Below are 12,898 nucleotides of genomic sequence, written 5' to 3'. Positions count from 1 at the left end.
GTCGTAAAATGAGAAGTCACATGGGTCAGTACGTCAGGTAGACACAGGTGCCGACATGTAATCCCACCTTGAATAATGGAAAACAGCACGTTCAGGATACTGCCTAGAACAAATCTGAGACTGTTAAGTAAAATATTTGAATAAGGGACAGAGTAGGGTTCTGACGAGTTTTCAGGGTTTGGTTAGAGTGAATGTGATTGATAAAATGACTCTTAACTCTACTTAATACTGTAAGCCCTAATTACTGTTATCTTTAAACTTCCAGCCAGAGTAACTCATAAAGCATGTCACACTGATTTGCATATGCAAATCAACGCCAGCAGCGTGAGGGTTTCCTTCAGCAAATAACGTCCTTGATAATAAGTACATAAATATTATACATACTTAATATGTACATCTGTACATATAAATATACATATTTATGTGCATACAAACCAGTGTACTGGAGAAGATAAAAGTACATAAATATTATGTACTTTTTTAAACATGTATTTTATAGGAGAGCTAAGAAAACTTAAGCTGAAGACGTAAACTTGAAACTAAAAGGTAAGGATTTCATTCCGGGAGCTTGGAGTTGGTTAAAGTGGGAGGTAGGAATCAGAGAAGAAAAACACCATACAATTTTACAGAAAGGATTCAAGCAAACTCTTTTTTTTTTTCCAAGCAAACTCTTTTTTTTTTTTTTTAAGATTTTATTTATTTATTCGACAGAGAGAGAGACAGCCAGCGAGAGAGGGAACACAAGCAGGGGGAGTGGGAGAGGAAGAAGCAGGCTCATAGCGGAGGAGCCTGATGTGGGGCTCGATCCCAGATCGCCGGGATCACGCCCTGAGCCGAAGGCAGACGCTTAACCGCTGTGCCACCCAGGCGCCCCTCCAAGCAAACTCTTAAGCTTGAAATGTTCTTACCTATCACCCACCTCTGTCGGAAACCTTCTCATGTTTCATTGTCCATCTCAAATGCCTCTTTTCTCACTCAAACTTCCCTAATGCCATCAGCTGGAACTAATTTTGCTGTTCCTCCTATTTTCATATCCTATGAGGTCCTCACTGGAGGTGCACTGAATATACACCTCAGCCAAATGGGCTGAGAACGAAAATTTTCGTTGAAGCCAAGGTTGCTGACAAATATCACTACCAAAGAATAAACTTCTAGAATACACAAATAAACCTTCAATTTTATGCCAAAAGTTAATTATTTTAACATTATTATGTAAAGGGGCGCCTGGGTGGCACAGCGGTTAAGCGTCTGCCTTCGGCTCAGGGTGTGATCCCGGTGTTATGGGATCGAGCCCCACATCAGGCTCCTCTGCTATGAGCCTGCTTCTTCCTCTCCCACTCCCCCTGCTTGTGTTCCCTCTCTCGCTGGCTGTCTCTATCTCTGTCGAATAAATAAATAGAAATCTTTATAAAAAAAAATTATTATGTAAAATATTAGTGCTAAAATTGTAAAGTTTAACATTGTAGTATAGGAACAATAATTTCCCAGCACTGTCAGCTGGTAAGACTCTTCTACAGACACAGAGTCAAATTCGGGTGATGTACGGGGATGAACAAGATCCATGTCCTAAATGGAATTAGGTAAGAATTAAACTGTGGTTTTAAATTATAAACACTGGTTATACCAAACACTTCCACAAAGAACAGAGGTATAATGTGATGTAACCTCTATTTATGCTTCCTCATATTGTTTAAATTTTTATAAACATTTGTTGACTAAAAAAAAAATTTATTGTCCTTCCTAAGTTATCTAGCTAATGCATTCTCTATATTTGTAGTTACTGTCAAGTTATTTATCTACTTGAAAGTTAATGCTTTTTATTTTGAATTGATTTTTAAATTCGTTTTGAACATAAAATAAACCTTTCACAATCAGCAATTATTACAACATTTTACTTACCAGTAATTAGTACACATTTATACTTACGTAGAATTTTAACAAATAAATAATATAGAGATTTTTCACTCATTGTATCTAGAACACCTGCCTGTATCTGAAAATGAATATTCATATAATAAAAGCCAATCCAAATTACATACTTTGTTCTTATCAGTGATACTATTGACTGATTAGCTATAAGAATAACCTTTATAGGGGCGCCTGGGTGGCTCAGTTGGTCAGGCATCTGCCTTCAGCTCAGGTCATGATCCCAGAGTCCAGGGATCAAGTCCTGCATCAGGCTCCATGTTCAGCGGGAGTCTGCTTCTCCCTCTGCCCCTCCCCCCACTTGTGTGTGTCTCTAATAAATAAATAAAATCTTTAAAAAAATAATAACCTGTATAAACACTTAATACTTACCATGCTAAAGTCAAAGGATGATGAAAATAATATTGAAGCACACATTCCAAAAGCTGAGGCCCAAAGCCCAGGACAAATAGATTTCTTTTAAAGATTATTTATTTATTTGAGAGAGAGAGAAAGAAATAGAGAGCACGAACAGGGGGAGGGGTAGAGGGAGACCCAGAAGCAGACTCCCTGCTGAGCAGGGAGCCTGATGAGGGACTCAATCCCAGGACCCTGGGATTATGACCTGAGCCAAAGGCAGATGCTTAACGGACTGAGCCACCCAGGTGCCGAAATAGAAGATTTTTGGCCAAATCTCAAGATTCTTTGTCTAATGTGACTTAAGATAGAGTTAGCTTTTGGGCAGGACATTCTATTTCTTATTCACAGGTAAGCTTTTAGCCAAGCCCAAAGTCTCTATCCACACAGATGGCAGTTAAGTCATATTTTTCCCATTTTATCTTTTGTAGTTTAATTTTTGGGATTAAAAATTGACAACTATACTGTTACTTGTATTAAATTTTACCTGATTAGATACAGGCTTCGACTTTGGCCTGTCCAGATTTCTGAATGTCTCAAAGAATTCCTCATCCCTCCCAGTGCCCATCAGTTGAAGATTCGGTTGGTATTCTATCAGTATACCTCCAAATTACCCATAAACTGCTGATCCAAATATGTCAAGGGAAGAGTCGTGTGGTGGCTACTAAGCCCTTCTGGTTGAAATTCTTCCATTCATCAGCATTTACTTATGATCAAGAGTCAAAAAAGATTGTTTAAACCAGTCATTTAACTATTTAGTTTCATCATTACGAAACCCACATTTCTCGAGGATGTTGCAAGACTCTGTCAAATGTCCTGCTGAAAAATACAGTGTGTTCTTTTCCCTGGACTCTCATGATTTTCTATTTTCTCTAAATGAATCTGTGCTGCATCTTAGAGACCCCTGCCTCCCCTCTAAGTGCCTAAAAACCACTAAAGCAGATAAAAAGTTTTCTAAAATTTTGCTCAGGATTGGTAAATGGAGTGGTCTACAATTTGGAGAACCCCTCCCCCAACACACACACATACCTTTTGAGTCATGAAGCTGCCTGATTTTCCTATTTCATCTCCTTAGGTTGGTTGGGCCCCCCACACAGCCCAATCTCATTCAAGCACACATACATCTAATTCCTCCTACTGAGGTCCTGTGACATGTGGGACACTTGCTAGAGGCTGTGGACATCTGATCATGTTCCCTGGCTGGTGAGCCACAAGAGGAAGGCTGAATAATCAAACCGAGAGAGGGAGGTCCATCACAGAGTAAAGTCCGGCACAAGACAGTCCCAAAAGTAAAGCAGTTGCTCCTGGAGCCAGACTGCCAAATGCAAAGGAGGGTACCCCGAAAGCAGAGCAGGTACAAACAAGTTAAAACATCAAGGAAGTCATAAGAAGCAGAACTAAATGAGAGGGCATGTCAGGAGTAACTCCTGAGTCAGCTCTGTCTTGTTTATATTCAATTATTGGAGTGATGAGGGAGGGCTTGTTTGCCAGAAGGAATGGACAGTAGAAACACAAAAATCAGTAAGATACGGTCCTGCTTAAATTCCTACATTGTCAACATAAAACGGACAACTTTATTGGCTTTCATATCCATGGATATTTAAGTTACAGTTTAGGATAGTAATACCTAAGTGCCTGCTACGTGTCAAGCACTGTTCTAAGTGTTTTACACATTAATCCTCATAATAGTACCATTGTCACTACTGTCAAGTATGATTATGATTCCTATTACACAGGTGAAGAAACAGAGGCTAGGAAATCTACGGAAAGTTATACAGCTGACAAGTGAGATTTGAACTAGGCAAGTCAGACTTCAAAATGCATATCTGTGGCTTTATTCAGTACAGCCCCATAGCCTGAAGGAATCCTTTAAACAAAATAATTACTATACTTCCTTGTGCACAAGAAGGTATGGAACAGAAAATACAGAAATTAGACATGGGCCCTCTGTGCTTCTTGGACCTTTCCATCAGTCTAAGTGACAAAGAGGGCAGAGTTCAGCAGGAGGGCAGGAAAAATAGGTTTTCTTGTTTTTCCAGGGCATATCTTTACAATATAACTTTGTTATTTTTAGTGTTCTGTGTTATCAATCCCGCATAGCTTTAAAAAAAAAACAAAAACAACTAAATCCAAAGTTAACATAAAAAAATCAAGGTAAAACAATGAACCCATTGGGATTATCTATATTCCTGCTCCCATCTAGTCTAACAATTTTTAACTGTTTAGCCAAATATGTGCGTATTTGTTTTAATACTGAATTCTTTCTCCCTCTGGCTACTTCTCGTTGTCTATCTACTTCTTATCTTTTTCATAATAAGGACACTTTATAGTCCTTTCTGCAAACGTACTCATCTAATATGAGAACATGGTGCCAACCATTCATTTTAAAAAGATGACGTGTCTAAAAATTAGCCAGATTCAGTCTTTACTTCCATTTTAAAAGGAAAGTTTATTAATTCCTAATGTTCTGTACATTTTCACTTGGAAACTTCATTCCAGGCATAAATGAATACATCATATCTTTGAAAGCAGAAAGATCTTGATGAATTAAAACAGTATACATTCACCTTAGCATTAGGTCTGGCTGGCTAATTCCAAAGGGTCAAACATTACACCTATTTGTGCCCACTGGGATTCCTATTAATTATCAGGGTAAGAGGATTTCACACTTCATACATTTTGCTTTATGACACACTTATTTCCCACAATGTCCACTTTCACATTTAAAAGGCAAATTAGTCTTTAATTCCCTAATGAATGTTTACCTTTGATTGAAAACTTTCGAAACGAAAAGTGAGACTATGTGAATTTTCAATAACTGCTTAGCCAAATAAATGTTGCCAATATAAGTTTAAACAGTTTACAAAGTATTATTTCCTTTGTTCTCTTCAAACAATACAGGTACACATAAGGTCACACGTTACAGGCATCCAAACTGGTAAGATATTACAATTGGTGGCATGCAAGTATTTTACATTTTTAAATGCAATGAAAAATGCTGCTTGTTTTCCTTGAGTAGATGAAACAGAATTAAGATAAAGATTTAATTAAAATATCAATATTATTCCATGAATATAGCGGGTTTTTTTTTTTAAACCAAAATGACAGAGATAAGAATTTTAGTTCAGAATAATTTCATTCTTAACTAAAGATTGTCACTGGCAATGTTTGGTACTAAAATAAAACTTCCTTAAAAAGCACATTTTCTATTCATCTCATTTCACCCTATGGCCAATTCCTATCTATTCGCATTTAGATTATCCATGGGAAATTTTAAAACCGCGGCCGGCTTGTCTCAATTACACAGGGTATTTCTGATTGGCTTCTCTCATTATCAATATGTGCTCAGAAACACACGCACGCACACGCACACACACTTTAAGTAAAAGCCTATGAAAAACATGCTGTGTTTACTGTGCTCAGTTTTCTTCTTTGCATTTCCTCCTCTTCTTCTCCACCAATTTTGAGGAGAAAATATTATATATTTTAAAATTTCCTTTTCTGAAGACAGTAAAAACTGCTGAAGAGGAACAGATAACTGTCTGTGGAATGTTCAGACCTCTTCCTCTGGATATAAAACCTTCTGAAGAGGGATGGAGCTGCAACAGAGGCATTGCTCACGCATGCTCAGAGGCAATGAAAACTTCAGAATCACAGGATTATTGTAACGCTTGGGAGCTGGGAAGGTCCTTAGAAAGCATCTAATTCACTCACTTCATTTTACAGATGAAATGAAGACAAGAGAGATGGAAAGTCTTGCCCAAAGTCACACACAGCGGGCATCCAAATCAGAGCTGTTTTCCAAACATCACATGATGACCAATGGAGCATCATTCTTGCGGGGCGGGAGGACAATTCAATTCAAGCAACATTTATGAAGCACCAGATATATACAAAGCACCTGACTAGATGCTACTGAAGACACAAAGCTTGATGAGACGCTCCCTGCCTCCACGCGCTTATGAAGGTCCCGTGACGCCATGTTTTGATATCTTTCTTAGCACAAAAATACTGACAAGGCTAAGGTTGCTGGTGATAACAAGGCAGTTGCTGACCGGGAGAGCTGATCTCACAGGTGACACTTTCTCCCCTTCACTATCAGGGCTAGAGCCTGTTACACAGCTGCTAGAGCCTTAAGGATAATCTTCGCTCCTAGGTCTCCTGTCAGACCTCAAGTCATAGCCTACCCCTGTGGTGACAGAGCCTGGCAGGAGGGCAGCACTGCCCCAGACTCTCCCCTCAATTCTTAATCACTGTTTGCTCCCCCACTTGTGTCCAGCTTTAGACTCACTGCAAGGGCCCTGACCATGTCCTGGGGGTACTGTCAAGATGACCCAGGAAAATGCGCCACCACACACATCACTCGTATACAACACGCGCCCACCCATCAACTACCTCTCCCGTCTCTGTGTTAAAAATGAAATAATTCCAGTCCCCTATGTATGTCATACCCATGCTGTGATTGCTCCTACTCAATGCTCAGAAGAAAATAAAGCAGATTTACGAGGCAGTGGAAAACATTAGTGAATAGATGATGAAAATGGTCTCCCACTTTTGTATAGCCCTTTCCAGTATAGTGTTTTCATCCCATTATCTGGTTATTTTCTCACCACAAATCTGTGAGGTAGTTAGTGAAGATAGTATCCCCATTATAATATAGCTGAAGAATCTTAGGCTTGAGAGACTAAGTGGCTTGCCCCGAAGTCACTCAGCTAAGAAAGCGTGGAGCCAAGTGTCCAGGTGTCTTGACTCCAAATCCAGTGCTCTTCCCCCTATGTAGTCTATAATTGTCAGGCAATTGAATGAATTGCCCATGATCATACACCTGCTAAGTGTTGGTGATGGGATTAGGGGTCAGCCTCTGAGTCCGTTAGTATGGTGCCCTTCCACCATACCGACTAGCAGAGCCAGTGTGCTCGAAATGACCACCACGGAAGACGTCAGAGAGAAGTCCAGTCTCCTTCACCCTCTCCCACGTCAGTGATGCATCACAAAACTAGCATGAGTTCTGCAAAGTGCGTGGCCTTCCTAGAACAGTACCCAGAGCCAGGGTACAGATTTAAACTTTGAAACACTTCCTCCATCCGTCTCCTGGATGTTTAATCATTACTGTTATGGGCGGATGGAAGGCGGAAGCTGAGCAGAGCTTACTTCTCCCCTTAAGCAAATGGAAACCTTTAATTTCCATCTTCATCCCCACCTCACTCAGCCCCTCCACTTAATAACTTCTGAACAACAAAACAAAATTCGATCTAATCTAGAGATGGGAGCAAGAAAACAATAAATACATTTTGAGGTTCTGGGTACTCTTCTCTCTCAAGCTTGTTGCCAGGAGGCCCGATCATATGATTTTCATCCAGAGGGCTCAGCCTGATGCTGCCAAGCGTTCTCACACCTTGCCTTTGCCTGTGTCCCAGTCCTTAAGCTTTGAGGATGGTCTGGTAAGTGGCAGGGATATTTGAAGTGAGGAGCAATAAGTGGAACCTGGTACTGGAAGGCAGAGCTAAAACATTTCTTTTTTGTTCTCTGCTCATTAAAATGAAAATAGCTATTATTGCATCATTAGTGGAAGAGTGGAAGGAAGCTTCAGGATCCTGACTTAAAAGCTGAAACAATTCCAACCCAGTAGAGGTAACATACCACAGAACCCAGTATTCACAACTTACTGCCCCCTGCCCACTTCCGCCGATGCTATCAATACTCAAACTAGAAAGATGGTATCCACTTTGCAAAAAGGCACTCTACTTCCAAAACCCAGAAACACATATCAAATTGTATTAATCCAGAACTCTTACGCTTTCTCTGTCTCCTTTACACTGCCTGGGAGAGGGCTAAGTACATCAAATCCCTGAAAAGAGGAAGTATCTGCAAACTCTTTTGGAAATTTAAACAGCTACCCCACATTTAAACATGCTGATGCTTCATGCCAGTTTCAGATTTGAGTATCTGAAAAGTTCTCATGGTAGTTCTTCAGAGCACACTGGTTTCCCTAATGCTGGTGCCCTGCCAGGGGCCACATTTCTGTCTGGAAGAGAAGCAGCTGTTCTTTTGGTTTGGTGTACCAAGCTTCCCTTAGGGAAATTGTTCTGAGGAGTATAGGCATTGGGATGATTTCTGAGTTTTTAAATGGAGATGGGCTTTTATCGTAAGATGAACTGGTGCTCTAAGACGGGCGAGCGGCCCGTGCCCCTCCAGGCTAGTGATTCTCTAACCTAGGCCCACAGCAGCTCCAAGAGGGGTCAGGCAAGAGGGACCGGGAGATAGCATCTCCCTTCAATCCGTCGTCCAGCTTTAGCCAAATACCACTTACAGTATTTGGTGATCTTTATGTACAAAATATTTATATACAACTTACCCTACCGAGATGGAAGGAAGGGGCGTAGTCATGTTGATGAAGATGAAAGTACTTCCATTTACACGCTTGAGGCGTATGAAGAGTTTGGTGCTGGGACAATGATTTCCAGGCTTCTAATTCCCTAAGACTTATCTTCTACACATGCTGTGAAATCTGGTGGTTGGTGACCTAAGCTGCCAGCTCCAGGGAGTGATCTGCATTGAACCTGGGCCTGCAGCAATGCTAAGAAGGACAAGGGAAATGGAGCAGGGGAGAGCGCATCTCCCTTCAATCAGTGGTCCAGATGTAGCCACATACCTCATTAGATAATTAGATATTTGGCCACACACACACACACACACACACACACACTTATTTACATTATGTCCTACCACGATGAAAGGAAAGCATTTAATTGTGTTAATGAGGATAAAAGAGCTTCCATCGCATGCTTCAGGCAGATGGGGAGATGCAGTGCTGGACTAGTTACGTGATCTCTAGACTTCCAAATTCTCTCCTAAAAAGTCGTCTTCCACATGTGCTGGGATGGGTGTTGGTGTATGAGCTTGCATGTCCTGATGAGTGATATGACACTAGCATGGGCCTGTACAGGTCTGAAAGGGAAAGGAGGTGGTCTGGGGAGAGATTATCTCCCTTCAATCAGTTGTCCAGGTGTTGCCAAATCTCTCAAAACATAGTATTTGGCAAAATGAATACATATAAAAATACTTTATATACATTATGCCCCACCATGATGGATGGTAAGGGGTTAATCGTGTGCAGGAATATGAAAAAGTTTCTACTTACACACTTTGGGCAAACAGGAAAATGAAGTCCCGGGCTAATTCAATGATTTATACGGTCCCCAAAATGTAAGTTTATCTTCTAATAGTTATCTTTGATATGTGAATACTCATGGAAATGTCACCTTTCAAGCTACTTTAAAAACACAAGTAATGATAAGATAAACTGATGAGTAATAAAGATTTGATTTTACACATTCTATTACATGTGACCCAACTATTTTAGCTTGTGAAAACAAGCTAAAAACAGGGCTAAATTTTGTTAATAGCCCACTATTTTGCTTTAATACTATCAACAACCACAGCACAGTCACCATCAAATTCTGACTTTTTTTCTTGCTTTCTGCCAGAGTTTGTCGGGAACTGCGTTAGCGCCCAGTCCTTGGGGCTGCAGGGAACGCTCTGTGGGACACAGGATTTCATAGAGGGGAAGGCGAGGAAGACAGCGAGTGAGGAAAGAAAGGAAACAGTCTGACTTGAAGGGCCTGTCAGGGACTCAGCACTTACAATATATCTACAACAAATCTAAAGAAGGAGAAAGACGCGGAAGAGAAAGGTTCTTCCCTTTGGCAACATGGTAACCAAAACATTTGTATACAAAAAAAGAAATGTGTACATTCTACCCTGTGGTGTGCTGATGAATGTTCATCAACCAGCAACCTGGGGGGGGGGGATGTCCTGATTTGTAACATTTGCTAATTTCCATAATGTAAGTACTGCCATTATCGCCAAGTTCAAATTACCAGCAAGAAGTCCTAAACTTCTGACTTGGAAAGAGATGCCCAACAGTACATCATTATGCAGTATTTCTGTCTCATACAGACACAATAGGTCTGAATGATCTCAAGAGCAAAGAAAATTAAAAGGTATTTTTGAGTATTACTTTTGTTTTTAAAATAATTTAATTGTAAATGCATGCCATTTAATTTTTAATAACGGCTGTATTTAACAACAAGTTTGCAAAATTCTGGAAAATGTAATAATTGGAAAGCCTGTATGAGTTGGCTTCAACACACCACACCTAAATGAGTAAGGGGGAAGGAAAAACCAACTGAAAACCATCAAATGGTATTTACCATGTTTTTTAGAGAGAGAGATCAAGTCAGAAGCTAATTCAAGGACTGCTAGGACTCGAAATATATCAACATATTCTGCTCATTATTCCCTCAAAAAATGTAAAATATTGTCAAGAAAATGAGACGTTTCAAAGGATTTTAGAGATACGGATGTGAGTTCTTGTAATACAGGAAAATGTCCACTTTTATGAAGGCTCTCTCTCCTAACCAGATTCCATGTGTTTTACGGGCTAACCAGAATACTGCACACAGTGTTTTCCCATTAGCTTGTTTTACTACTATCAAGTGACTCAGGAACACTCAGTAACTAAACAAATTCGGACGTGGGCCCATCTTCTTCTGAGTCAGCAATCTCTTTAGCTCCAGGTGTCACCAGCACAAGGGATGTTGCCTTTACAAGGCTCAGAATTTCAGACAAAAGAAGAGAAAAGAGAAAGAGCTGGATGGAAGGGAGGGGAGAAGAGAGAAGAAAGGGAGAGAGGGAGAGGTGCCTGAGGCAGTGTCAGAGCGCCACCAAGGACAGCCTCGGGCACTGACTGTCATCCAAGGCCTGTGAGCTCGCGCCAAACGCTGTAGTCCTGTGTTTCCTTAGCATCACACTGTCACACGGCTAGATGAAAAGTCACTGCACGCAACCACGCAATCATCTCAGTTGTACGTTCACAGGCTTTGTCCTTGAGAAGACAAACATTTGGAGAAGCGATAAATCACATTTTTCCCCTGATGTCTGCAGAAGTCTGGATAGATCATGCCAGAGGCACAAACGTCTGTATAAGTACCTTGAACATTCACATTTCGTTCTGTGATCTTGTCACACTAAAGATAAAGCAATACATGCTTCTAAAATTTGCCAAAATGATGCAATCATATGTATCCGACAACTCTGACTAAGGTGCAATTACTATTGTTTTATTGAGGAATGTACTGTTTTAAAAGCTGGCCTCTTTCTAAAATTTAAAAATTTCCCATCATGTCCGGAGAAGTTTAAAACAGCTTTGTAAAAAGTTATCTATTAGAGTCATGTTAAAGATCGAATTTATGTTGACTAATCAATAAAGGTAGGTGTGCTAAATAATTTTGCTGCCTGTAAGTCTGCCCTGAAGACTACTCATGGGTTACTATTTCAGACTTATTTGCTGATGCTGTGTTAAAGTATGATAACGCTGCCTTGCTTTCAGGAAGATGATACCACTGATCTTCAAAGAGCGGGACGCGTGCATTCAGAGTACACTTCTTCAAACAGTGGGGCATGTGCATTTAGTGATTTTCTGGAGAATTGGTGCCAAGTTGGTCACATTTTCTCACCCAGTGAAGATTGGCAATACTAACTTCTTATGTGGTCAGAAAAATACTTCTGATGTATTTAGCCTAACTCAAAGCTACGCATGTAAACAGAGATAGGCCTCTATCATAATCACAGTTACAAATACACGTATATACTAAACTCCTTTCAGTGATTAAAAAAAAAAGTTCATGTAAGAAAGACAGACAACCCAATATGAAAGTGGTTAAGTAATTTTCGATTGCTGTTACCCACTAAGATCTGCTGAAGTCCACTGGTGTGAGTTGCCAGAAGTGCCCGTGAGCAAATGAGACAATTGTATATATTAAAAAATCCAAGATAAATAAGTAGTGCTAAAAAAGAACAAGAATTAAATTATTAGCTGGGTGGTTAACGGAAATGCACAACCTTGGATAAAATGGTCCTGATGGGAAAGGAGAAGAGTTTTTGCTTGCTTATTTTTAAATGGCCACCATGGTGCAACTTTGCCTCCTCTTGCAGAAGTTTACCTTCGGTCTCCTTCAACTCGCTTTTTACGAACTAGGTGAGAAATAAAGACAGGGAAGAAAAACGATAAATGGGAGGGATGGTCCTTAAATTCCAGACAAACAACATTAATCACCCCGAACAGCAATCCCACACATTTAAGGATATAGTTATCTTAAATTTCCATACTCAATTACCCAATACATGGTATAAATGGAAATGATATAATAATCTAGTGTCTTGCGGAATTTGCATTTTAAATAAAGTCATGTCTGATATTTGGGAACTTGAATGGTAGAAATGTCTATGGAGTAGCAGGTCCAGAATAGACCCATGAAACAGTGAACTTCTGAGTATTTCCATGATCACTTACCCACAGCACAGCTCAGCCTCTGTGCAACCTGACCCCTAGCTGGCTTTAACTCCCCAGGATGACACGCTTACAGTCTATGAATTCTGCTTATGGCTTGAAAACGAGGAGGAGCTGCAAACAGATGTTCACAGTTTCTAAACCTGCTTTAAACAACCCCCCCTTGGAAGCGGTGATTCAGATGGCAGGCAAACTCAGAGAGTAAGGTTCCCTTGAGTGGGTACT

The 12,898-nt window shown here is 40.2% G+C and overlaps 1 protein-coding gene across 1 annotated transcript in view; it reads right to left on the bottom strand.

The window, feature by feature from the left end:
- Window positions 1-4,746: 4,746 nt before the first annotated feature.
- Window positions 4,747-12,898, bottom strand: part of TMOD2 (tropomodulin 2) — a 51,969-nt gene continuing 43,817 nt past the window's right edge. The window contains exon 10 of the mRNA XM_045812143.2: window positions 4,747-12,357. Coding sequence (XP_045668099.1) covers window positions 12,323-12,357 — 35 coding nt within the window. The 3' untranslated portion in view covers window positions 4,747-12,322. The remainder of the gene's footprint in view (window positions 12,358-12,898) is intronic.

This window comes from Ursus americanus, chromosome 36 (genome assembly GCF_024610735.1).
Source record: "Ursus americanus isolate L20-20 chromosome 36, mUrsAme1.1.p, whole genome shotgun sequence".
In the NCBI taxonomy this organism is placed as follows: Eukaryota; Metazoa; Chordata; class Mammalia; order Carnivora; family Ursidae; genus Ursus; species Ursus americanus.
Note: the sequence above shows the minus strand (reverse complement) of the source record. Positions and strands in the feature narration are given on the sequence as shown.